Below are 25,147 nucleotides of genomic sequence, written 5' to 3'. Positions count from 1 at the left end.
TTTATTTTACTTTTTACTTCCCTGGATACTCCACCCAAATACATTATGTAAAGCAGTATTCCCATACATGCACCTCAACTTTTAACAGTACAGTATACATCTGTAAAACACATTCTTATTAAGTGGTCCACAAGTTAGTAGAACCCTTTGGAACTAGTCTTTGGTTTTCTGGAGAGGACCTGTGCTTTTTAACTTGACAGAGTTAGGGATGAACAGTGAGGTAGCCAAGTTTGCTTATGATACTGAGCAGTTCAGGGTCATTAATAAGGGATTGCAAAGATATCCTAAAATATATCTCCAAATTGAGGAAATTGACAATTAAAATTGTTGGTTCCAGTTAAAAAATAGGTATATAGAAAGCACAATTCCCTGGATGTAAGTCTGAGGCAAGTACTCTGATGAGAGAACCCCAGCAGAGATTTAAAATCACACAAAAAATGCACCAAAGCAAAGCATGGAGATATAGGCTGTTAGACCTTTAAAATAAGCCCTTCCAAGTTCCTTCCAATGCTTCCCACTTCCCCTAGCATAGAAAAAGGCCACTCATTTGGTAAGCTAAAAATGGTTTACTTACACACTCTCCAAAGGTCAGGTTCATGTGCTTTACCATATAGCATTCAGAAAAGGTTGCATAGGCAGTAAAAGTTTAGTTGCAAAGCGGCGAAAGTCCCTAAATTATTGGTATAGGTCAGGAGCTCAATAGAGGCTTGTAAGAGCCATGTGATCTGAGCTGCAGCAGCCAGCTCAGACTTCCTCACACATTGAGCTTCTCTGGTAGACTCAATAGGAACAATGGTTGTCTACCTAGTTCAGGCATAGGCAACCTCGGCCCTCTAGATGTTTTGGGACTACAACTCCCATCATCCCTGACCACTGGTCCTGTTAGCTAGGGATGATGGGATTTGTAGTCCCAAAACATTTGGAGGGCCAAGTTTGCCTATGCCTGACCTAATTCCTCTCAAGGTGAGCTAAGCCTGGTGGGACAGCTTGCAGTATGGTATTAGCCCCTTCATGCATTAAGTAGACTTAAGCAGGTTGGTTATATGAGGCTGGTTATCCGACAGAAATGGCTAATGCAGTTCAGGGTAAACAAGTGTAAAGTGCTGCAAGTCAGGACAAATAATCTTAATTTCACATATACATATGCTCATGGGGTCTAAACTGGTGGTGATTGACCAGGAGGAGCAAGTCTTTGAGGTTGTAGTAGATAGCTCACCGAAAATGTCGACCCAGTTTTCAGCAGCTGTGAAAAAGGCAAATTCAATCCTACAGATCATTTGGGAAAGGAGAATAAAACTGCAGATATAGTATCATTAAATCATTGTCACCTCCTGCAGTCTCCAGAAATCTGTATTCACATGTATACTATCTCCAAGCCTGGAGGTAGTATCTAGCCATCCTAACTAGTAGTGCTCATTGTTAGCCTTATCCTTCATGAAAATGTCCAAAGCTCTCCAGGTTGTAGGTTGGGCCACTACTGCATATTGTGGTAGCAAATGCCATATTTTAATTATGTGCTCTGCCAAGAAATCATTCCTTGTTGTCTGTGCTGAATCTCCCAACATTCAGCTTCATTGGGTGGGCCCTAGTATTACGAGAGGGAGGCAATTTCCTTTCTGTCCACTAACTCCATTCCTTGTTTAAATTTATATACTGTACCTTTTATCATGTTTGCCCCTTGCCTTTGCTCTAGCTCCTTAATCCATTTTGCTTGCACTTTTCCAGCTCTGCAATATCCTTTTCGAGGTGCCGTGACCAGAACTCTGCACAGTATCCCAAGTGCAATCACACTGTAGATTTGTATAAATAAATGGATATTGGTGGCTCTATTGGTGGCCCCTTTCCTAATGATTCCCAGCATGGAGTTTGCTTTTATGTTGCATTTGGTTGTTTTTGTCTGCCATTGTTGGGGCAATGGAGAGTTTAAAACAAAAAAGGAGCAGCAGCAGATAGGTAGGTAGGAAGGGGGAAAGTCCTCATTTGAACAAACATCTCCCAGTGGACTTGATATTGGCAATTCACAGGGGTAACTATGCATTCCTAGCCAGACATCTTGCCTTCTTCCAAAAATGGGAACTTGAGAGGATGAAAACTATATTTAGCAAGTCTGTCGCATGGCTCCCACAAGAGGCAGTGATGGCCCACCAACTTGGATTAGGCAAATTCATGGAGAAGACTGTTAATGGGTACTAGCCATGATGGCTTTAATCTGCTCCCATAAACAGAAATGCATCTGAATACCAGTTGCTGGAAGCTGGAGGAGGTGAAAGTGCTATTGTGCTCATGTCTTGCTTTCAAGCTTCCTGCAGGCATATGCTTGGACACTATGAGAACACGATGGTAGACGATGTGGGTCACTAGTCTGATCCAGTCAGGCTATTCTTACATTCTCAACATGCATGTTTTTAAATATGCAAATAGCAGCCTCCAGACCATAGGAATTGGAGTGTTTAATCTTACCATCCTGTGTGGTCCTGCAAAAAATAATAATAATAATAATATTCCTCTCCAGGTCTTAAAATGCTACAGGCATTAACTTGGTCGTGTGAATCATGTAACTGGGCAGCTGACAAGTGTGGACATGCTCTAACATCCTTTTGTGCAGCACCCTTGCTGTGACCCCAACCTCCCTTGTGTGGAGCAAGAAAGGTCTGTAGGGCTTTTTAAAAACTTCTGTTTTCTTGAACATAGAACATCTCACATTGAGGACTCTGATATACCTTTCCCACTTAGCACACTGCACCTTGGGAGTTGGGCTGCCATGCAAACCCCTGCTTTTGCCCCTGGATACGGAGTTTGAGAGTTCAGGCAAATACCTGAACACTCCTTATCTCTATAGCAGGCTGTTCATATGTTGCAGCAGGGGCAATGGAAACACATAGCGTGACAGTGCTGGTCTGCAAAATATGCTTTCTGTCTTTAGAGCCAACACAGGAACAATTTGCCATAGAAGTGTCATTTGTAATTATTTGTATTTTGCACTCTCACTCCCATTTCTGCTTACAAGGTGTAGTTGTTTTCTACACACACGTGCACGCAATAAACAACATTTTTAATGTGCAAATATTAATAGGAAGCTTTCAGCACCGATTGTTAGATTTGCACCTCAGGAAGTCACAACAATAACAAACCCACACATGATGCAATCAAATGTAGAAGTTTTATTGGAGATAAATACATGTTAATGTTGAAATAGCAGTATATTTATAGTTTTCCCCTGTAGTAGGTTGAGTAGAGTATGGCAATTAATATTGGAAGAGATGAAGAAACCCAACTACATTATTTTTAACGTAATTTGGTTATGAAAAAGAGTCAGGTATTAAACATATTTTTCAATACAAACTTCCACTTTTAAACCAACCAACTTTGGCACCAAATTCGTGGCTAGTAGACCTGTCTTCACATGCAATACCCCATCCCACCTTCCCTTCTCTCCCTCCAACAAAACACAACTGGCTGAACTCACAGTCAGCTAGCTTCTTCAGTTAAGCAGAAGCTGAACACTAGGATAAACTCCAGTTGGCCTCAAAAAACTAAATGTTGGAAATTTGGTGATGGGTTCTGACACTTGCCTCATGATATACGTGCATATGGGCTGTTGAGTTAGCAGGAGAAAATGACATTGAAAATTTGACATTGAGGGAACAACTGGCAAGTTGTATTTTGTTAAATTTGTTTACTGATTTCTCAAAAAACAACACTTATTTAAAAAGACAGGGTGGTGGTGACATCATCTGTGCAACTGTCAGACTTACCCTCTCAATTTATTTGTTGATTATATCGCACTGATGAGCTCTGATCCAGAATAATCACTGTCAGAGGCCATCAGGGAGATGGAAAGCATATGGTAAAATTGCTGTGCTATCTCTTAATGAGTAGTTGTGTTTTAGTTTATCCTGTAAATTGTGATACATTCAAAGTGATCACAGGCTTTAAGATCTGTCCACAGCATGTAAAATATCTAGGAATTCTTGGGTAAAACTCGATAAAGAGCATCATCGGTAAAAATGATGGTATTACAAAAATTGTTTTCATTTCAGACTGTTCCTATTTGTATATTGATCAAAACTCTTAAAATTATTGGTAAGGTTTGTCTATCAAGGCAAAAGACCTAAGACTGACAGTGATTTGCCAACACTTCCAGAAGTATAATGATGTGGCTCATCTACAAAATGCAATTAGAATGATAATATGCAATACAAACCTATGCTCTTCAAAATACTCAGCCAATTAACAATTGGACAACATGATCCTGTAAAATGGCTGTGGGAAGCTGATGTAGCATAGAAAGTGAAGACACGGATTGGAATAATTTATGGGCCAAAAAACTCTTAGCATCAGTCTCAACTCATATATGAGTGATTGCTTTAAGCTGTTACATAAATGGCATCTGACACCACTAACATGCAGCTATATTAATAAATATTAATAAATCATACTTGTGTTTGTAAGCTCACAATACAATTGGTACAATGTTCCACATGTGCCTTATGTACATCCTTTTTGGCAAAAGGTGTTCATGGGGGGTGGAAGCCACATCAAGAGGCAACATGCAGAATGCACATCAAGTATAGGAATGTTAACCATTTCCAGGGAAGAACAGCTTAATTTCAATTGCAGCAATAAAACTACTAACACATTTGTAAAGCTGAGCAGGGTCTGGTATAGTTTCAATTTGGATGAGGGACTGCATGTCGAGATTCCTGCATTGCAGCAGGTTAGACTAGGTCACCCTTTGAGATCCCTTCAAACTCTTACTGTTCCACGATGTTATACAAACAGTTAATTGATTCACTTTCCACTTGGTGACACAGAAATGGAAGAGACTGGATCATTTACAGAATTGTGTGTGGAAGCAAGATGCACGGACAATTTGCCTTACTGGAAAAACGAACAAGCAGAGTAGAAGTACTGAACAGCACAGAAGACATAGATGACTTAACTGAAACTTGTCATCCTTTCATTGGGTTTTTGAAATGATAACCCTGATGACCGGCATCCACCTGATTCACTCAATGGACTCTGGCAGAATTTAATAAACTGATTTGTTCTGTGGGAATAAACGGAAGGAGGGAGGGGAAACGAAGACATTTGTTGTATGTGTTTCTGTGTTATATACTGAAAATCAATATAATTGAATGAAGAAAATAAGAAGACGACAACGCCAGTTAGCCCAAGGAGTCTGGCCTGTATGGCAGAGCCACTGTAGGACTTAGCTCCGCCGAGCCTTCCTCTTCGAGGCGTGGCGTGGGTGATGATTGCGGGGTGACAATGACAGTGCCAAATCCGGCTTCCTTCCCATGGCTTTTGCCTTTTCCACTTTGCAGAGCATCTCACTGTCCTCAGCACTGATAGGCCGGATGATGTGGCCAGGCTGGGTGACAATGTGAGGAGCTGTCAGACGCTGAAAAGCACGCTGGGTGTTCCAAGTGGGGCCCACGGGTGCTTGGATGCTGCGTTCAAATTGCTTGCTGTCCTCAAAGGGGAAGGGCAGCTGGTTCACCTGCAGTGTAGTGAAGAAGTAGTTTAATGGCACCCTTAAAGTGGAAGGCTAGGAACAACACACAGCTAAGCAGGCACTTCCTGGGAGGGAGGGGGCACATGCACAAAGCCTTGGTGAGCTGCTTGCATTTTATTATTTTGTAGTTGCAACCTGCTCTATCAGCCTTCAGGTAGATAAAACAATCCTTATAAAGAATACCAAAAGAAAATAATTGCTACCAGGTACATAGTACAGGCAGTGACCATTTTCTGCACATCTGATTGTCACCTGGCCACTGACATGCATGCTGCTTTTGGCCACAGAACAGGGCAGAACGGGTTTATGCGCAACTGCTGACGCGTGCAATAACCCGGAACACAACCCCCATGCAAACAGGGTGTTGCCTGTATATACCTGCCTGTATATACCTGTCAGGGTCCTCTTACACTAAAGATTACTTTATTGTGCATAACTATTTACAGTGCAGAGCTAGCTAAAAACATGACCGCTCAGTCACTTGCAGCATCCGGAAGTGCCCCTCTCCTGTTTCCCGCCCAGCACCAAAGCCTCGGCACCCTGAAACGACGTCTTCTGTGTCCCCTGACCCCCCGATGCTGTGCTGGCGCCGGAAGCTGCAATGTCCCCTCTGATCGCCTCTGGCTGGCGTTGCTGGGTCTCTGCCCAGCATCCCTGACCCTCGACTCCTCCTCCTCTTCCGCGGGAGAGAGCTCTGGCGATGGGCTTTGAGAAGAGTCAGATGACAGCAGTGGCTGGGGCTCCCTGTACCTCAGCAAGACCTCCTCTTGAGGAGGTTCCCTACCCTGATCCTCCCCACTAGCAGGATCACCTTCCTCGCTCTCCCTGCGAGGAGTACTCCCGCCCGGGCTCTCCTCACGAGGAGAAGGCAAATCCCTGACAATACCCAATCAAGTACATAGGAATTTGCCTTATAACAGGTTGGACTATTTATCAATCTGTCCCAGAACTGTCTACTTCTCAGCAATCCACGCAGACATCTTTCCCATCACTTCATCCTTTTAAACTGGCGATGCAGGGGATGGAAGATGGGAATTTCTGCATGCAGAGCAAATGCTCTCCTGACTGAGCTATGGTCTTTCCTCAGTTAAATTCACAGAGTTTAATTACATTCCTGCATTGCAGGGAGTTGGACTGGACGACCCTTGTGGTCCCTTCCAACTCTATAAGAATAAGAAGTCAACAGCTTAGAATTCCATGATTCTGAGAACATTTATACTGCATCTCCTTTTCCCCACATTGTTTCTGCAGGTGAAAGCATGAAGGGCAGCCTACCAGGCAGAGTGATAAACTCACCTGATGCACCGCTGCTAAAATATTGCGCTGTTCACTCAGGATAACATTGGGCAGGTGCCTGTCTTTCCTTGGGGGCCCAGCTGCTGGTTTGATAAGGAACCTAGAGGGCAAAAAAAGAAAAGGAAGAAGGGAGATGAAGCAGGTAACAGCTGGCAGTGACAGACCACTAAGCTTCCTCCCTGAACATACCGTCTCTTCTTCTTCTTACTCGGCCGTAGTCCCGCGCCTCCCCACTCGCCCCATCCTGGAAGCACCAGATCGATAACTTTCGGTTTGCTGTTCTGCTCTGCCCGACGCTTTTCTTTCATAAAGTCGGCAATGACGTTGTCACTTGCAAAGGCCTCCTGGATCACCCGTCGCTGGTCTTTGCCCATCTCTAGCTGCAAGGGAGAAAAAAGATCAGCAGGCAGGTAGACAAGAGAGTCTCACAGGATTTCCAGACAATAGGTAACTAACACAGGAAGAGTATAATCTAACAGTGACCTTGATGCTCAATTGGAATTGGAATTGTTTTATGGAAGGTGCTGTAAGCTTTCTTGAAGGCCCTTGAAGACAGGTGTACATTGAACGAAGAGAACAGACAAATGAGTCTCCTCCCCACTTTGCATCCTTAACCAACGAGAAGCAAGATACTGCTGAGTGGCACGGAACTGCATCCAATGAAAGCTCATTCGAGGAGATTGCTGAATTGCTTCTGCTCACAGAGTCTGACTCAGTGCGGGGATTTGGAGCAGGAAGGAATTTCTCTGCCCAGAGGACTGTCCAGGAGCTCTGGTGTTTGGATTTTAAAACACCTCCTTCCCTTTCCCAGCAGCATGTGACTCAGCTCGCTTGCAAGAATTCTCTGGAGCAGTTCGGTCCTCAAATACTTTCCTGTAGTACACAAGCTGTCTGTTTGAGACATGCTGGCATGATTCAAACTAAATGACAAAGCCTGCTTTGTCACACTGCAGCCTACCCCAGTGTGCCCCCTCCTCAATACTGATGGACTCAAATTCCCATCATCCCCCAGTTAGCAAAACCAATGCTTACAGATAATGGGAGCCACAGTCAAACAACACCTGGAGGGTTGATCAGATTCTAATACACTTGCATAACAAGAGACTCTTAATCTCAGGGTTGTGGGTTCGAGCCCCCTGTTGGGCAAGAGTCCTGCGTTGCAGGGGGTTGGACTAGATTACCCTCATGGTTCCTTCCAACTCTAAATTTCTATGATTGTATTAGCATCAGTGTGCTGCTGGTGTCCCTTCCTCTCCCCCTTCTTTATGTGAAAGGAGGTTCAAATCACCTGCTTGTAAGCTCTGGACAGTTCCCTGTTATATCTGCACTTGTGGAACACAATTTTGTTTTATCTGCTGCTCATTAAAAAATAAACCAGCATATTGAAGACAACTAACCAGAGTTCCTCAAGTTTGGACTTAGCAGGGAACTGTGATTAATTCAATAGTGAAAGCATAATATTGTCCCTTTGGTTATACAGTGGAACCTCGGTTCCCGAATGCCTCCGTTGTCATACATTTCAGTTCTCGAACACCGAAAACCCAGAAGTAAATGCTTCCGTTTTTGAATGCTTTTTGGAAGCCGAACATGCAATGTGGCTTCCGCTGAGTGGAAGAAGCTCTTGAAACCAATGGGAAGCTGTGCCTCAGTTTTCGAACGTTTCGGAAGCCAAACGGATTTCATCTGAGAACCGAGGTACCACTGTATTCTAAGTTACTTCTATTTAATGTCTAAGTTTCTCTATGCATATAATTCGTACTAATGTTAATAGCCTGGTTTTTGTTTTTTTGTAATTGCTGTTGTTGATATTTAGGTGCTTTCACCAGGTTATTATTCATTCTTAATACTCTATTAGTATGTACACACACACACACACACACACACACAAAATGTGTGTGCATTCAAATAAAAACATTTTTTTAAAGGGGATAAAGTAGAAGCTTTCAGGATCCTCTCATACGTGTGGAAGAGTGCATGAGCCTCAGGTTTCTTCTTCTAACAACAAATTCTAGTTTGCCATTCATTTCTGATCTGGGCCAACCTGCTCTGAAAAAGCTAATCTGTGAAGGCAATGATTGGCTTTCTCATACAGTGAAACAGTTGGGCCTTTTAGCACAGTGCTGGCTCTCCAATAACTCTAGGCAAATACTGCTTCCAGCTCTGCTGCCCAGAATCAGTTTTTAACGAGAAATAAAACAAGGAATGAACCAAAGCTCTTCTATGTGTGATGCAAGGGTAACCTGTGCACCTCCTGATGTTATTGGACTACAACAACCCTTAGCATAGTTGGCTATGCTAACTAGAGCTGATGGGTGTTGACTAATGACACCTGGAGGGCCACAGTCCCGCCCCGTCCCTAATGTAAAGCATGCTCTCTACCACTGGTCTCTTCCCTGATGCATTGGGATAAGGCTCCCAGCAGCTGGAAAACAAACACGTCAAATGAGATTAAACCTTCTCCCTGACATACTAGCTTTCTCCCATTAGGGAGCATTCAAAGATGAATGCTTCCCACGCCATTAGCCTGAAGGGGCACAGTGCAAGTAAAGTGTTAGCAGTTAGTTCTTCCGGATCCATGGAACCCCTGATTAGCCCCTCCTAACGGTGCTCACCTCATCCTGTACAGCAGAAGGCAAAAACGGACACTGCATGGGCTGAAGTGGCTGAGCCAGCACTGCCTTCAGATCAATCAGAGCCTTGCGCTTGGCTGTCTTCTTGGAGGTCTTGGTCTTGCCACCCTTGGGGTGTAGCGAGGACTCAGCTTCCGGAGGCTGATGAAGTTCAGCACCGTTGACTTCTGGCATTCCATTTTCCTGTGGGACTTCCTCTGGCTCCATGGCCTCCATATCCTCTAAGGTACGAAGCCGTTCCAGCTTCTCACTCAGGAGCGGCCCCTCTGGCACAGGACTTGGAGGTGCTGGTAAAACCACGTCCGTCAGCATGGGCACCGCTTCTTCACCATTAAGACCTGCAGCAAGAACACGACACAAATTAACAAAAATCCTGAAGGGCACTCCTGGATCAGACATCACTCTAGCCCAGCATCTCTCCACTCTAGCCCAGCATCTCTCCGTTGCTCCTCTTTAGCAACTGGTACTCAAGGGTACATTGCCTTGGAATGTGGATGCTCCATATTCCCATCATGGTTAATATCGGCAGACCCAAAACTTTCACTAATCAACTTTTTTGAATACATTCCCCCTCCGTCCCCCAGCAAGCCTACCCAGGCATATCATTTTAATACAACCAATTTTATTTATATTTCTTTTGAGTTTTAAAATAAATGTTGACCTGTTTTTGCATTTGTCCGTATTTTTAAAATAAAATATTTCAGTTTGTTCCTTCTAAAACTGTGTGGAGATTTAAGCAGTATGCAAGCTTTTGTCAACTAGCTAAATAAAACGATTGCTTCTTACAGCAGTCAAAATATACTCCCCCCCCCCGAAGGAAACAAACACAAAAGAATTCTGATTAATAACAAATTAGGGATGGATTTTATTTCATCAGACAATGCTAAAAGACGTGGCGTAGTACTTTACATTAAACCTGCACTTGAACCCAAGCTAATCCAAAAAGACGAAAAATGGAGAATTCTAGTGCAGTGTTTTTCAACCTTTTTTGGGCAAAGGCACACTTGTTTCATGAAAAAAATCACAAGGCACACCACCATTAGAAAATGTTAAAAAATTTAACTCTGTGCCTATATTGACTATATATAAAGTAATTCTCTTGAATTTTTCAATTTTTCCCACGGCACACCAGGCAACATCTCGCGGCACACTGGTTGAAAAACACTGTTCTAGTGGGACAAATCAAAGTCCAAGGAGAAAATATAGTATTGGTGGGAATATATGCACCAAATGAAAATAAATCAAAATTCTTTCAAAAATTGGAAAGAGATCTTTTGGAGTTTGCAGATGAGAAGGTAATACTAATGGGAGATCTGAATGGGGTACCATCATTATAGATGGACAGAACAATTAGGAAAAAAAGACACCAAAGAAGGTAGGCTACCCAAAGCTTTTTTTGATACGACAGAGACATTGAATTTAATAGATATCTGGAGAGTAAAACATGTGTTTGATAAACAGTTCACCTTTTTTCACATGTACATGGCAGTAGTGCCCGACTGGATGCAGTTTGGATTTCAAAAGAATTAGAATAAAAAGTTTTTTTAAAAATGAAATAAATTGTTGGATCATAGTCCTATAATAATGGAAATTCTGAAAGAAAGTCAATACAACTTTAGATGGAGATTGAATGAAGATCTATTAGAGGATAAAAACTTGTTAGAAAAGGCAAAAAGGGTTCTGGGAGATTACTTTGAATTAAATCTTAATAATTTAAACCAGGCTGCAAACAGTATGGGACACTAGCAAAGCAGTCACGAGGGAACTGTTTAGCTATACAACAAAACCCAATTAAGAAAAAGGCAAGAAAAAAGAAAAAGAAAGAAATTTTAGATGAAATTTCAGAGAAAGAAAAAGAATTAATAAAAAACCCAATAAATACACAGTTAAACAGGCAATTAAATTACAAATTCAATACTCAATGTTGATTAATGAGGAAATAAGTTGGGAAATTAAAAGGATGAAACAAAAGTATATTGAACATGCCAACAAGCCAGGGAAATTACTGGCATGGTCAATGAGGAAAAGTGAGCAAAAAATTATATAAATAAGATAAAACATAATGGTAAGGTCACTGACAAACCAAAGGAAATAAGGAAAGCCTTCATTAAGTACTTTACAAATCTTTATAAAAAAGGAATTGAAAAGAAGACACGGATGGAAGAATATATAAAAAGTAGCAATCTCCCAAAAATAAAAGATGAAAAACAGATATTATTAAATGCCGAAATAACATGGCAGGAAATATTAGATGCAATAAATCAAGCAAAGACAGGCAAATCCCCAGGGCCAGATGGAATTTCAGCAAAGTATTATAAAAAATTAAATGAACAGCTTGTGATTCCCTTAAAAGATATGATGAATGAGATTTTAAAAACCGGGGATGTCCCAGAAACATGGAAAGAGGCCTATATAACATTAATACCAAAACAAGATTCAGATATAACATTAGTAAAAAATTATAGGCCTATCTCACTATTAAACAACGATTACAAACTTTGCATATATCCTTGCTAACAGAATGAAAAGTTCTTTGGAGGAACGTATACATCAAGACCAAGCAGGATTTCTTCCAGGTAGACAAATGAAAGATAATATCAGAAACATTTAAAACTTAATTGAATACCTGGAAGTGCAAAATGAAAAACAAACAACATTGATGTTTATAGATGCAGAAAAAGCATTTGATAATGTTTATTGAGACTTCATGAAAAGAGTGCTTGAAGAAATGGAATTTGGAGTAAAATTTAACAAGGGAATACAAGCTATCTGTTCAGAACAGAATGCAAAACTATTTATTAACCAGGTGATAACAAACCAATGTAAAATACAAAAAGGAATAAGACAAGGATGTCCATTATCACTGCTTTTGTTCATTCTGGTCCTGGAGGTTCTGGCAAGGAATATTAGAATGGATAAAGTAGCAGGGATAAGAATAAAGAAAAAGGAACATAAATTGAAAACCTTTGCAGATGATTTGGTTATTACTGTAGAAGATCCTCTCTCCCCAGAGTAATAGAAAAATTCAAAAGTTTGGACAAGTGGCAGGTTTTAAACTTAATAAAAACAAAACAAAACTGCTAGTTAAAATTTTTAAAGAATTAGAAAAGAAAGAACTACCAGACCTATATAGAAATCCACAAAAAGGTAAAGTATTTAGGAATATGGCTGACGACAAAGAATCTTAATATTTACAAAGACAATTATGAAAAAATTTGGAATGAAATAAAAAGGAATTTGGAAATATGGAATTGGATGAATCTCTCTTTTTTAGGACGAATTGTTGCAATAAAAATGAATGTATTGCCAAAAATGCTGTTCCTTTTTCAGACAATGCCGACAATAACTAATAATGCTTGCTTCAAAAAATGGCAGCAAGATATTTCAAAATTTATCTGGAAAGTGAAAAGGCCAAGAATAAAGCACAAAATACTTAGACTTAAAAGAGAGAGGAGGCTTTTCTCTTCCAGATTTTAAAATTTACTATGAAGCTGCATGCCTTACTTGGATTCGGGGTTGGATTAAATTGGAAAAAGAGAAGGCAATAGAGTTAGAAGGACACAATAACAGATTTGGTTGGCATTCATACTGTGGTATGGAAAATCAAAGGTACACAAAGGATTCCACAATCACATAATTAGAAAGTCCCTGATAAGGGCATGGGAAAAATACAAAGAATTACTGGAATCCAAAACTCTGTGGTGGTTGTCACCTATCAAAGTATTATCACTTAAAACGTTAACAACGAAAGGAATATGGTCAACATATAGAGATTTATTAGTAGAACAAGAAGGAAAGTGGAAATTGAAAGACTACGATGAGATAAAGGAACACCTTCAGAGTTGGTTGAATTATAGGCAATTAAATGAAATCTTCAAGGAAGATAACAAGAGAGGATTCACTTACAGTTTCCAAATTCCTAAAGGATATCATAGATGATAATTCTAAATTGTTAAAGAAGGCGTATAATACTCTGTTGGAATGGGAAACTAAAGATGAGGAAGTTAAAGCAGTAATGATTAAGTGGGCACAGGACATAGGTCATAACATACAATTTGAGGACTGGATAAGGCTTTGGAAAGTGAACTTGTAATTTACAGATTGTATATTGTTGAAAGAGAATTATATGAAAATGATGTACAGGTGGTACATTATACCATTAAAACTGGCCAAAATGTACAAAACAGAACAAAAGAACTGTTGGAGATGTAAAGAAGGGGAAGGTACATTTTATCACGTGTGGTGGGATTGTAAGATTATTTTAAAAAACTGGGAAATGATATATAATGAATTGAAAAAAATGTTTAAAATAACCTTTGTGAAAAAACCAGAAGCCTTTTTTGTTAGGTATTCTAGGATAAGAAATGCAGAAGAAAATTCGGACATTATTTATGTACCCTACTATGGCAGCAAGAATCCTAACAGCATAAAACTGGAAGACTGGAGAAATACAATCTAAATAATAATGGCAAGAAAAATTGATGAACTATGCAGAACTGGCAAAATTAACGGACAAACTGTGTGAAAAGGAAAATAGTGACTTTGGAAAAGAATGGGAACCCTTTACAACATACTTGCGGAAACAACAACAATAATGGACTCGTTGGCAGGATTTAAATAAACATTCACAACTTTATTTACAGAGAACAAGAAATATAATTAGTGATAACTGAACATTATGTATAAACAGCAGAATGCAACATTTGTTATAACAAACCAGAAATAGAAGTTGGGGGAAGTCAACAGGGAGGGGGGAAACTAGAAAACGGGTGTTAAATGATGATATTGAATAATTGTTATGAGAAAACAAAATTAATAATAATATACAGCCTATCGTTTTAACTGGATGACCCTGCCCTTGTATTACATCTGTTCATTTCCCCCACACCATGCATTGTTTTATGGCCCTGGCCCTGCTGACCTGCAACAAAGCCTTGCAGCAAAGTCTCCTCCTCAGTTGCAGGTGGCTCCTTCTCTTCATCACTCTCTTCGCTGTCTTCTGGTGCAGCTGGAAGGTCCTCCTTGGGCTCTGCGTGGGGCCATCCCAACATCCAGGGGTTGTCTGGATCCAGCCCAGCAGGCCTCTCATTGATAACACTTGGCACAAGATCCCCCTCTGCGTCAGTGTCATTGCCACCTTCCTCGCTATCAGATGCCGGGCGTACTTTCTGGGTCAGTTCTTTGTTCCGGGCCAGCTGCTCCTGCATGGCTTGCCTAGCCTAGAAAGGCAGGAAGGCAGGCACGCAATAGCATTTACTTGCAGACCTTAGGCTTACAAAATCTATTCTTTGCTTCTTCAGTAGAACCCCCCAGGTCCATCCAACCCCCAAAGCCAGATGCAAAGAGTAGAGCCTTTGCATAGGGTTGCCATACGTCTGGAATTTCCCGGACAAATCTGGAATACTGAAGTTGGAAGCAGTATCCAGGTGGAAATCGGCAACATGTCCGGGAAAATCTGGATGTATGGTAACTCATGTCAGCATTGTCGTTTTTGCCTATTTTCCATAAAATACCTTTAAAAATGTCTGACACACACACACCTCAACAACTCTGGCAAAAAAACAACCACCCAAAATCTCAACAACTTTTATGTCTGGATTTTCACCTTTTGAAATATGACAACTCTACCTTTGAAGGTGGCGCCATATGCAAAATGGAGTCTTAGGGGGAGGAGACAGTTATCTGCTGCACCCCAAATGCCAACATGGATACTGAGATGGTTTGCATAGACAAACCTGTTTCTGTATTATTTCAGATAAGAGCTTGAAGGGTCTGGTGCCGGAGGATTCTTTTTGACACAGGTGTTGTTAAACAATCAGAAGTCAGAAACCCTTGCTGATCTACTGCAAACTGTCCAACAATCTACCAGTAGATTGTAGATCTATCTTTGCCCCTCCTCTGACTTACAGTATCCCGTATTTTCAGCCACAAGGCATACATCCATCTAATAACCAACCACCCAGGAAGCAAGTAAAATATTTAACAGCCCAGCGCAACTTAGAATAATTCACTACTATTTCCTCCCCCTCCCAAGTAAGAATTTTAAACAATACTCTTCAAAGAAAGTCAATTTCCCAGGAGAAAGGGTATGAATTGCAACTGGCCAGAAAATGATTTGCCATCTGTTTTTTGCTTTGGGTGTAAATCCACCCAATGGCGGGCAGGCAAGCAGACAAAAGAAAGACCTTTTATCACCCACTTGCAAATGTTGTTAAAGGTGCTCTAAAAAGCACTTCTATGGGAATAGCCTGATATTTTCAGCCAACCCTTTTCTGGAAGCTACATTTCAGCTCGATCAAATCTCTCAAGCACCTGCCTTGGTTTAATTACATGTTAAGAGTGAGTTTTGGCAGATAAAGCCTCCTCCCTCCACACATCTCTCACCTCTAGGTTGTACTTTGCCATGAGGACTGTAGATTTGGCCCACTTGCCCTTGTTCTGGTGTTTCAGGCTCATCCTCTCCTGCACAGAGAAATAAGGCAAAATAGTGGAGTACAGTAAGAGAGTGCCCTCCACTAGGCAGAGGGGCCTCATCTTGGTACCACAGGAAGAGGGCTGCACCCACCTCAATACGCGCTTTCTCAATTTTAGCTAGTTCTTCTAGAGCTGCCTCGGGGTTACTTTTCTGCAACATCTCAAATTCTTTCAGCACCTTGCGTTTCCTGATCTTCCTAAGCATTCTGTGATACCTTCAGGAAGAGGAAGATAGCAATGTCAGAAGCCAGAGGGAAAGGGGACACACAGCTAACTGACATCACTGCCACCTCCTGATTCAAGGGAGGCAATAGAGCTGGTGTGTAGAACCTGTTTGCCCTGGCCATTGGCAATGCTTGTTGAGGCTGATGGGAAATGTAGTTCAGCAACATCTGGAGGGCCAGAGCCTGCAGCAGAGTGTCAGTGAAGTGGTTAGAGAAGGGACAAGAAAACTGACTCTAAATGTTGCTGCCCTCCCCTCAACCTCAGCTAGTACAGCCAATGGCCAAGGATGATGGGGGTTGGAATCCACCAACTTATTGAGGGCTACTAGTTCCCCACCCCTTGTTTGGAGTATCAGCCTAAGACCAGAAAGTCTCAGTTTCAAATCCCTGCTAGCTGTCTAGCTCAATGGGTCACCCTGACTGAGTCACTGTCTCTGCCTTACCCACCTCACAGGATAAAGATAAAATGGGCATGGGGACTTTGAGAGGGGGAGAGCAATGTACACCATCTTCTCGAGAGATCATTGGAAGAAAAATGCAAAAAATAAACAGAGCCCACACATGTTGGGGAACAGAGATACCATGCATGGGGCTGCATGTTTTCATTTTGCGTGCATAGGGATTTGAATCTGTTTTAGAATTCCTCATTCTAACACACTCCAAACTTTTTTAATTTTTTAAAAATTACATTTATGTCTTGCCCTTCCCTCCCAAAGGGGCCCAGTATAGCAAGCTGCAAGATGCCTAGTCCTTTGTGGGCTGCAAGGAACTATGCAGAAACTGAACAGGGCTTGTCCACAAAAGTGAGAAGAGGACTTTTCCCACCCACCTTCATTTCTTTTCGGCAGCCAACTTAATTCTGCTGATCAGCACTTACAGCAATGCCTGCTTTGGGCAGGGATCAGTTGAACTAAGGAGTTCTTCAAGCCTTACTGTCGCGACCAATCATCTGATCAGCACTAATAGCAAGCCTTTCTTGGAACAGGAACAACTAGGAGCATACTTTGCAGCTTCCCAATTGTTCTTCCACAGCCATGTCTTTACCTGCCCCCCACACACAATGTAAAATTTGATATCAGGTATGGAGCAGGTTAACTGTGCTTGCGGGGGACGGGGGCAGTTCTGTGGTCTGCTATCAGAACTAATGGGACTGTAGGTTCCCAGCTGCTGCTCTACAACCATTGCTTACCTTTTGCTCTTGATCTTCCGCTGACGTCGTGCCTTAGCCTCGTAGTAGGACTGCAGGACTCGAGCCCTCTGGCGCTGCATACGTCGCAACTGTGCCTGAAATGCGCACAAACGGAGAGGAGGGCCGACTGTAAAAGCTTACAGAGCAAGGCAGTGTGGGATCCAGGATGGAGGGAGAGATGGAGAATGGGACAGAAACAGGTAGGTCTAGACTCACCTCCTCCAGACTCATGGCCTGCAGCGAGGACTTCTCCTGTGGCGTCAGGAGCGGGTCCTTCACTGGCTGCTTTCCTTTGTGTAGAATATCAAAGATTTCTTGCTCCAGGGGTGTTCGTGCCTTAGAGCGGGTCAGAAGAGGGAAGGGTGGACAGAGAGAGGTAAGTTTCAGCTTACTCTAAAGACTAGTCCAACAAGGTTGCAAAAGGTCACTAACAAAACAGGGGACCCCCCCCCCCGACCTCAAAACACTTTATTTGCGAGTCTGATTTTAGGCGAAGGGATGCCACCTCTGCTTTGCAGACTTTGCTTGTCTTTGCTGCCTCTGGAGACTATCTGTAAACTTGAGGCAACATAGGAACTAACGAAGTTATGAGCATGTTACACAGGTGCTTTCCCATATTCAAGGGCTCAAAGTTAGTTCCAAGGCTCGACTGGTTTTGACATTTCAATCCCTTCATGGCTTAGGGCTGCAGTATCTGAAGGATTGCTTCATCCAGATGGGCGGGGTATAAATTATTATTATTATTATTATTATTATTATTATTATTATTATTATTATCTCACTGTGTATCCACAAGTGCCCCAAGATTATCATTGGAGGGCCTTCTCTGAAGTGGCCCCGACTTGCATAAGACCCTCCGCAAGAGGGGATTGCTTGAGCTCTAATGTTGTTTTAGAACCAGGCAAAGCCTTTAAAAGGGGGGGGGAGAACCCCCCCCCCATGGGCATTCAAACTGTTTATTTTACCCCTGAAATTTTTTGGTGTGTGATTAGATGTTGTCATTGTGGTTTTAGCTTTCCTCTGTCCCTATGCAGACTGTTGTAATACTACTTTTTAGAACTTATTTCCTATTTTATTGTTTCACTGCTTTCATTGTACCAAGAGAATGTTAGTTATTGGCCGAGCAAAAACCATAGCAGGCAGATAGATAGAAAGATAGAATGTATTATTATTTATTTGTTACATTTATACTGCACCCCTACTGAATAACAACTCATGAATAATTTCTACAGGATCCCCCTTTTCAAGAGAGGGAGAATACCACACCTTTCAGAGTCTTTAGTAAGGATAGGTTTTAGTTCCAATACAGACAGGAAGTTTTAAGAATGAGTGCTCTCCAAACACATTGAGAGGGAGGGCTGCCTTGGCTGAAATGGCAAAGTTGTATAAAAGAACAGGCTCATGGAGACCAAATAGCATGATAGAGGCAGGAAGAGCAGTTAAAGTGACAGAGCTTGAATGGGCACAGAAACAGAGGGAAGTGGTTGGTTGCTACCTTTTCCTTTTCTGTTGCACTTCCCAGTTTTCAAAGTGCCACATCATCTTAAGTAAGATGTAAACACTTACAAAACTTTCAGAAGGGTACTTTTCTTCCAGAAAAATGCACCTGTGGCTAAATTCTCTAGATTTTTCTTCAGCTGCCTTTTAAAAGTAACTCAGAAGTATGGACAAAGATCAGCTGGAACTGGATAATCCATATAAGACAGCATTACCACATAATTGCCATATATTATTTCTAGCAACAACAAAAAAGAAGAAAATTCCAAAGCCTGTATCAATAAATTACAGTTATTAGACCTTTGTTGATTTTTTTCCCTACTCAGTACCACTACTGGGCAAAATGTATTCTTAAACTTCAGGTTAAAGATATTGATGCAGATTTCTCCATGACTGCTGCTTATAAAACCTGCTCCCCAATTTATCTTTATTTGTCCACTGACTGCTTCAAGGGTTGTGCCAAATATATGGATAATGTGACTGTTCCCAAATATTGGCTGATCTTCTCTAGGTATTAATCTGCACAATAAAACAGGTAAGTGTCTCTCCAATTCTCTTTTTTTCAGAGGAGGAACTGAGAAAGAGAGGGTCACTTATATGCAGCCACTTGGTAAGTTCTGCTCAAATAGGAGATCAGAGCTAAGAAGTTGAATAGCTAAGTCAGAGTTCCGTCTACCACACCAGGGGCATTGCTAAGGGGAGCGGGCTGCCCCGGGTTCCAGGGGAGGGGGGTGACTCTCAGCATGCCCACCCCACAACTCATAAGTTGCTCAGTGCAGCAGCTGGCTTATACAGCACATACTTTGTTTTTTTCTTCCTGCTGGGAAGAGCCACAGAAGCACAGCTCTGTCCAGCCAGGGCTCCACCCAGCAGTCTGGCACATTTCACCAGGGCACTGCCCTCTCAGGGGGCACAAAGGTACCATTTTCAAGGGGTGACATTTGGCACCTCCACCTAGAGCCTCAAGCACAAGCCAGAGCAAATCCAGTGGCTTTGGGCTTAAAACTCACCACAGCATTGCAAAAGCATTAGCTGTGCTTGCTTTACTCAGTCGTGGACTGGGGTACCATCCGCCCACACCCCTATGCAAATGAGGTGCCACAGAGCATTGTGTGTGGGGGGGAACGCAAAATGCTCGCTGTGACTTGAAAGGGCGTGGGCAGTTGTGGGAGGTGGTGACAAAAAAAAAATCCACACCGGGTACCACTTGGGCTTGCTATGCCTCTGCACCACACCACAAGCTACAGAAGCCACAGTAGATGATTGATACACCCACACACCTCCAGGTAGGGCTTGGAGAGAACTGTGCCTGAAACCCTGGAGAGCTGCTGGCAGTCAATGCAGAAAATATTAAGTTAGGTGGGACACAGTAGAAGAGCAGCTTCCTACACTCCAAGGGGCATAGCTTGGCTTGAACATGAGGCAAGAGCACCATGCAACAGCTGGGTCCAACTCAAGCCTAATACTTCTTCTGAGGTCAACCAACACCCACCTGCCATCCATTTATCACTTCCTCAATGGGCGCGACAGTCACTCTCTCCTGTTGCAATGGGAAGACTAGCTGCTCAGCACATCTGTTTTGCTGCACCACTGGATGCCACTTAGCCAGGGCTTGAGATGTCTGAGTATAGGCAGCTTCCCTCACCACCTGCAGGTAGACAGATAAGACAAGCATAACATTCAGTAGGAAGATCCCAGTGACACACAGGTATTTCTTTAATGAGACGTGGGAGTTGTCAAGCCAGAACACATTTCTGGCAGTGTGACCCTTTGTTGGCTCTGACTAGTCTGAATACACACACACACACACATGCATGTATGTATATATATGTATAAATATATATATATGGTGGACCAACTACAGTGAGCTTTCCCAGAGGCATATTTTAGAGCACCCAGTATAAGGATGCCCATACTCAAGTCTCAGTATAAGTTATTTAGGAAGGCATTACTTCACCCAGGATATGACAGAATCCCATTGTTGGAATCTCAATACTTCATTTAGTGACAGCTGGCAATGTAGCCAGATATCACTTCCGCTCCATCTATTTGATCTGAAACCATTAACACAGCACACCCAAGTTAAATTCACGTCCATGAACCCCTCCTCTTCATAAGGCAGAAAAAAACTTGCTTTATCACACAAGACAAGAACATTTAGTTCTACATTCCACCTTCAACAGCATAGCACAATAGTGATGGCTTTTTCCTGTTTATGCTCTGTCTAGCATACTGCCTCTGAAGAAGCGTGCATGCACACGAAAGCTCATACCAAGAACAAACTTAGTTGGTCTCTAAGGTGCTACTTAGAGACCCAGGTGGGGACCCAGGTGGTGCTGTGGGTTAAACCACAGAGCCTAGGGCTTGCTGATCAGAAGGTCAGCAGTTCGAATCCCTGCCACGGGGTGAGCTCCCGTTGCTTGGTCCCAGCTCCTGCCCACCTAGCAGTTCGAAAGCACGTCAAAGTGCAAGTAGATAAATAGGGACTGCTACAGCGAGAAGGTAAACGGCATTTCCGTGCGCTGCTCTGGTTCGCCAGAAGCGGCTTTGTCATGCTGGCCACATGACCCAGAAGCTGCCTGTGGACAAACGCCGGCTCCCTTGGCCTATAGAGCGAGATGAGCGCCACAACCCTAGAGTCGGACACGACTGGACCTGATGGTCAGGGGTCCCTTTACTTTACCTTTTAAGGTGCTACTGGAAGGATTTTTTTTTTTTTTTGCCTCTGAATTATTCTGTTACAGCCGATAACCCCTGATGGAGCTATTCCTCATTAATTTATAGGACCCTTTATTTTTATTTTTAAAAGGATAAGCCTTGGAGCAAACCTTGAGAAAATGAATTTCACAACATAAATTAAGAGATGTACAGTACAGGTAACTCACAATATACACACTTTGAACTTCCGTGCATTCAGCTTCACGTGCTTGGCGAACAAATTTTGTAAAAACTTGAAAGAGGCAGGGTGCATATGGGGGGAAATGGCAATCCCACCCATCACTGTACCCAATGTGCTGTGACTATATGTGATTTTGGCTTTATGCTGTAACGGCGGGACGTAACCTGTGTAAGTTGAGAATCACCTGTACCACAGGAATAAGTACATTTGCCAGTCTATCCTACTTCTGCCAACACACACACTTTCCCTCTGTTTCTCTCCTTTTGGTTTCTCCCTCCAGTGTCCTTTCCTTCACATTTCTACGTCCAATGCCAACATCTTCCTCCCTGCCACCACCCCAAGCACAGCTGCACCCAAAGCAGCCCACTGAACTCACCCGCTCATTCTCCTCCTTGCTCAGTGGGAGTTGGGTGGCTTTTTTGTTCTGGGCTTTCTTCAGCTGCTTCTGAATGGAACCCAGAGCTGGTGAGCTGGAAGCTGGTTGCAGCAGTTCTGAGAGGAGAACTTTTTCTCTAGCACCTGCAATGCACAACACATGGTAACACTGGATAATAGGCCAGATCTGAGTGCATCGTCTTGTCCAGTATCATCACTCTGATTAGCAGCAGCTCTTCAGGGTCTCAGACAGAGAGACCTTCCCCATCACCTGATTTGTGACCATTTAACCTGGAGATACCAAACCAGGGACTTTTTTCTGCATTCAAAGCATATGTTCTATAGCAAGTGTGGGGAACCTCTGGCACCTTCAGATGTTGCTGAACTACAACTCCCATCAGCCCTGCAAGCATGGTCAATAGCTAGGGATCATGGGAGTTGTTGTCCAGTAACATGTGGATGGACAAACTTGTTCTATAGTCATGCCTCTCTGCTAGAGATTGAGAAATGGTACATGGATCTGGTCAAATGCTCCCTCCTAGCCATGCCCCATGGGTAACAGAGGATACATCTGTGCCAGCAATTTCTATGCTGCAAGAACTTGAGGGGAAAGCTCTCACCTCCACCACAAAGATCAAATTCCGAGATCTGTCTGCTCGCCTCAGTGCGTTCAACTGCCCTCCGTCTGCAAAAAAAGATAAATGGACATAAAAAGGATAAATGGACATAAATCTGATATCAGGAATCACATGACAGAGAAACCAGTAGGAGAACACTTCAATCTCCCAGGACATTCTATAAAAGATCTCAAAGTAGCTGTCTTAATACAAAGAAATTTCAGAAATAGACTGGAAAGAGAAGTGGCTGAATTACAACTAATCACCAAACTTAAAACCACGGAGAAACCTGGTCTGAACAAAGACATTGGATTCTTATCTCATTTTACATAACAAAGCTATCTTTAGCCATCTCACCACTTGCCTTTCCCTGCAAGACTAATTACAGCCGTTAAGAGTCCTCAACAGGTTTTCCACACCTATCAGCTGATCACCCATTTTCCACACCTATCAGCTGATCACCCATTCCCACCACCCTTCTGAGCAATACCCCTCCCCACTCCCTCACTATATTTAAGGATCTGGTGACTTCTGTTTCAGTGTATCTGAAGAAGTGTGCATGCACACGAAAGCTCATACCAGGAACAAACTCAGTTGGTCTCTAAGGTGCTACTAGAAAGAATTTTCGATTTTGTTTTGCAAAAAAAGAGAAGGACATTGACGTAGTTAGGAATGGAAAATCAAGCTATTTAGATCGCTCATTCTTTGTCTCCATCACCAGGGCCATGAAACAGTCTTCCTTCCTTCTTACCTCTTCGCTCCAGCCAAGGCAGTGAGTGAATCCACAAGCTGGTGGTGCTTCTTTGTTGCTTCTTCATTTTCTACCTGGGGAACAAAAGGTTACCAATGAATAAGGGCCAAGGACCGTCTCACGGAGGACTGAACTTATCCTTGCAACAAGATGAATAATAACTTCAAAGGGTACCACTGAGCATACCTAGCCTCTAGCACAGGGGTCAGCAAACTTTTTCAGCAGGGGGCCGGTCCACTGTCCCCCAGACCTTGTGGGGTGCTGGACTATATTTTGAAAAAAATAATGAACGAATTCCTATGCCCCACAAATAACCCAGAGATGCATTTTAAATAAAAGCACACATTCTACTCATGTAAAAACACCAGGCAGGCCCAACAAATAACCCAGAGATGTGTTTTAAATAAAAGGACACATTCTACTCATGTAAAAACATGCTGATTCCCAGACATTCTGCGGGCTGGATTTAGAAGGTGATTGGGCCGGCTCCGGCCCCTGGGCCTTAGTTTGCCTACCCATGCACTAGCATGACAGTGCTAACCTGTGAGGAGATGCAGCTGCCAGCTGATCAGACTGACCTGCTCACTGGACTTACTGCGTTATAGCCAGGCCTCCCCCCCCCGTTGGAACTTGCCAGAACTAAGTTCCTGCACCTCTCATGTGGGTGCCAATGAGAGTTCCTGCACCTCTCATGTGGGTGCCAGGAGTTCATGGTGAGTTCCAGCATTTCTTTTAATAGAAAAACTCACTGCTTATAACTTTGGAGAGTGGTCGTAAGGAAAAATGCAAAAAGAAAAGGACAAGGGAAGACAAAGACATAGGGATCAAAACTCAGGATTAGGAGTAGAATTTTCAAAAGCCATTTAAGCCTTTGCAAGGAGGCATCAATCCAGTTCTGCTATTTAATCTCACAGAGCTTTAATATATTTATTCCTTATTGCATGAGCGTAGCCAGAATTTTTGCGGGCGGTGGGTCAGGACTTCGTTGGGGAGCAGGACTTTTGTTGGGGGGCAGAACCGAAGTGATTGTTCCCCCCCTTCCTCCTTGGCTACGCCTATGGCATGCTGTCCTGGGCATCTTTCACGGGGCACCGGGCAAAGAAATCCTTAAAGCCAACTGTATTAAAGCGGCTCAACAGGAATACCGCAGCACCCCGAGAAGGCAACAAAAATATCCCCCCCCCCGAGCTTACAGAGCGCTTCCCCCACGCGCGGATGGCTCTAAACCACTCCCTCCCACACACATGGGATCACAAAAGAGTACAGCTTTGGAAATAAATACGGTTGGGCTTCAAAGTTCACCTCCTTCTCCTCATCGTCCTCACTCATGACCAGCTCGTTCCTCAAGGGATGTTCCTCTTCTGCAGCCGCCATGGGGGGAGCTCAGACACCCCAATAACCCCCTTCCCTTTTTCTTCAGTCTAGGAAGGGAGGTTGAGCACGTGGATGGTCAAGCCCAGGCAGGGAGCAAATAGCACCCTGCGCGCCGTAAAGCGCAGCAGCACTTCCGGCTGCGAACCTAAATTTTTGCAGTACTTCCCCTCCCTCCCCCACTGGTGAGGCCATAGGGGCCGCTATTGCGCTGCTCTGGGAGGGCAAGGACATGTCGCACGTGACCCGCCCTCATTTAAATATGCCAGTTATGCAAATACGTGCAACGACACCCGTACCTCGCAA

General features: G+C 43.0%; 1 protein-coding gene across 1 annotated transcript; it reads right to left on the bottom strand.

The window, feature by feature from the left end:
* Positions 1 to 4,752: 4,752 nt before the first annotated feature.
* On the bottom strand, positions 4,753 to 24,943 carry UTP14A (UTP14A small subunit processome component). Its single transcript, XM_033137504.1, has 14 exons — positions 24,773 to 24,943; positions 23,471 to 23,544; positions 22,723 to 22,787; positions 22,104 to 22,246; positions 20,321 to 20,476; positions 17,548 to 17,667; positions 17,332 to 17,426; positions 16,010 to 16,133; positions 15,829 to 15,906; positions 14,366 to 14,663; positions 9,427 to 9,782; positions 7,004 to 7,194; positions 6,815 to 6,914; positions 4,753 to 5,503 (listed from the first exon to the last, which is right to left on the bottom strand). The coding sequence occupies exons 1-14, from the start codon at positions 24,842 to 24,844 to the stop codon at positions 5,213 to 5,215; spliced, it is 2,163 nt and encodes a 720-aa protein (XP_032993395.1). The 5' UTR covers positions 24,845 to 24,943; the 3' UTR covers positions 4,753 to 5,212.
* Between the last annotated feature and the right edge of the window lie 204 nt (positions 24,944 to 25,147).

This window comes from Lacerta agilis, chromosome Z (genome assembly GCF_009819535.1).
Source record: "Lacerta agilis isolate rLacAgi1 chromosome Z, rLacAgi1.pri, whole genome shotgun sequence".
Lineage (NCBI taxonomy): Eukaryota > Metazoa > Chordata > Lepidosauria > Squamata > Lacertidae > Lacerta > Lacerta agilis.
Note: the sequence above shows the minus strand (reverse complement) of the source record. Positions and strands in the feature narration are given on the sequence as shown.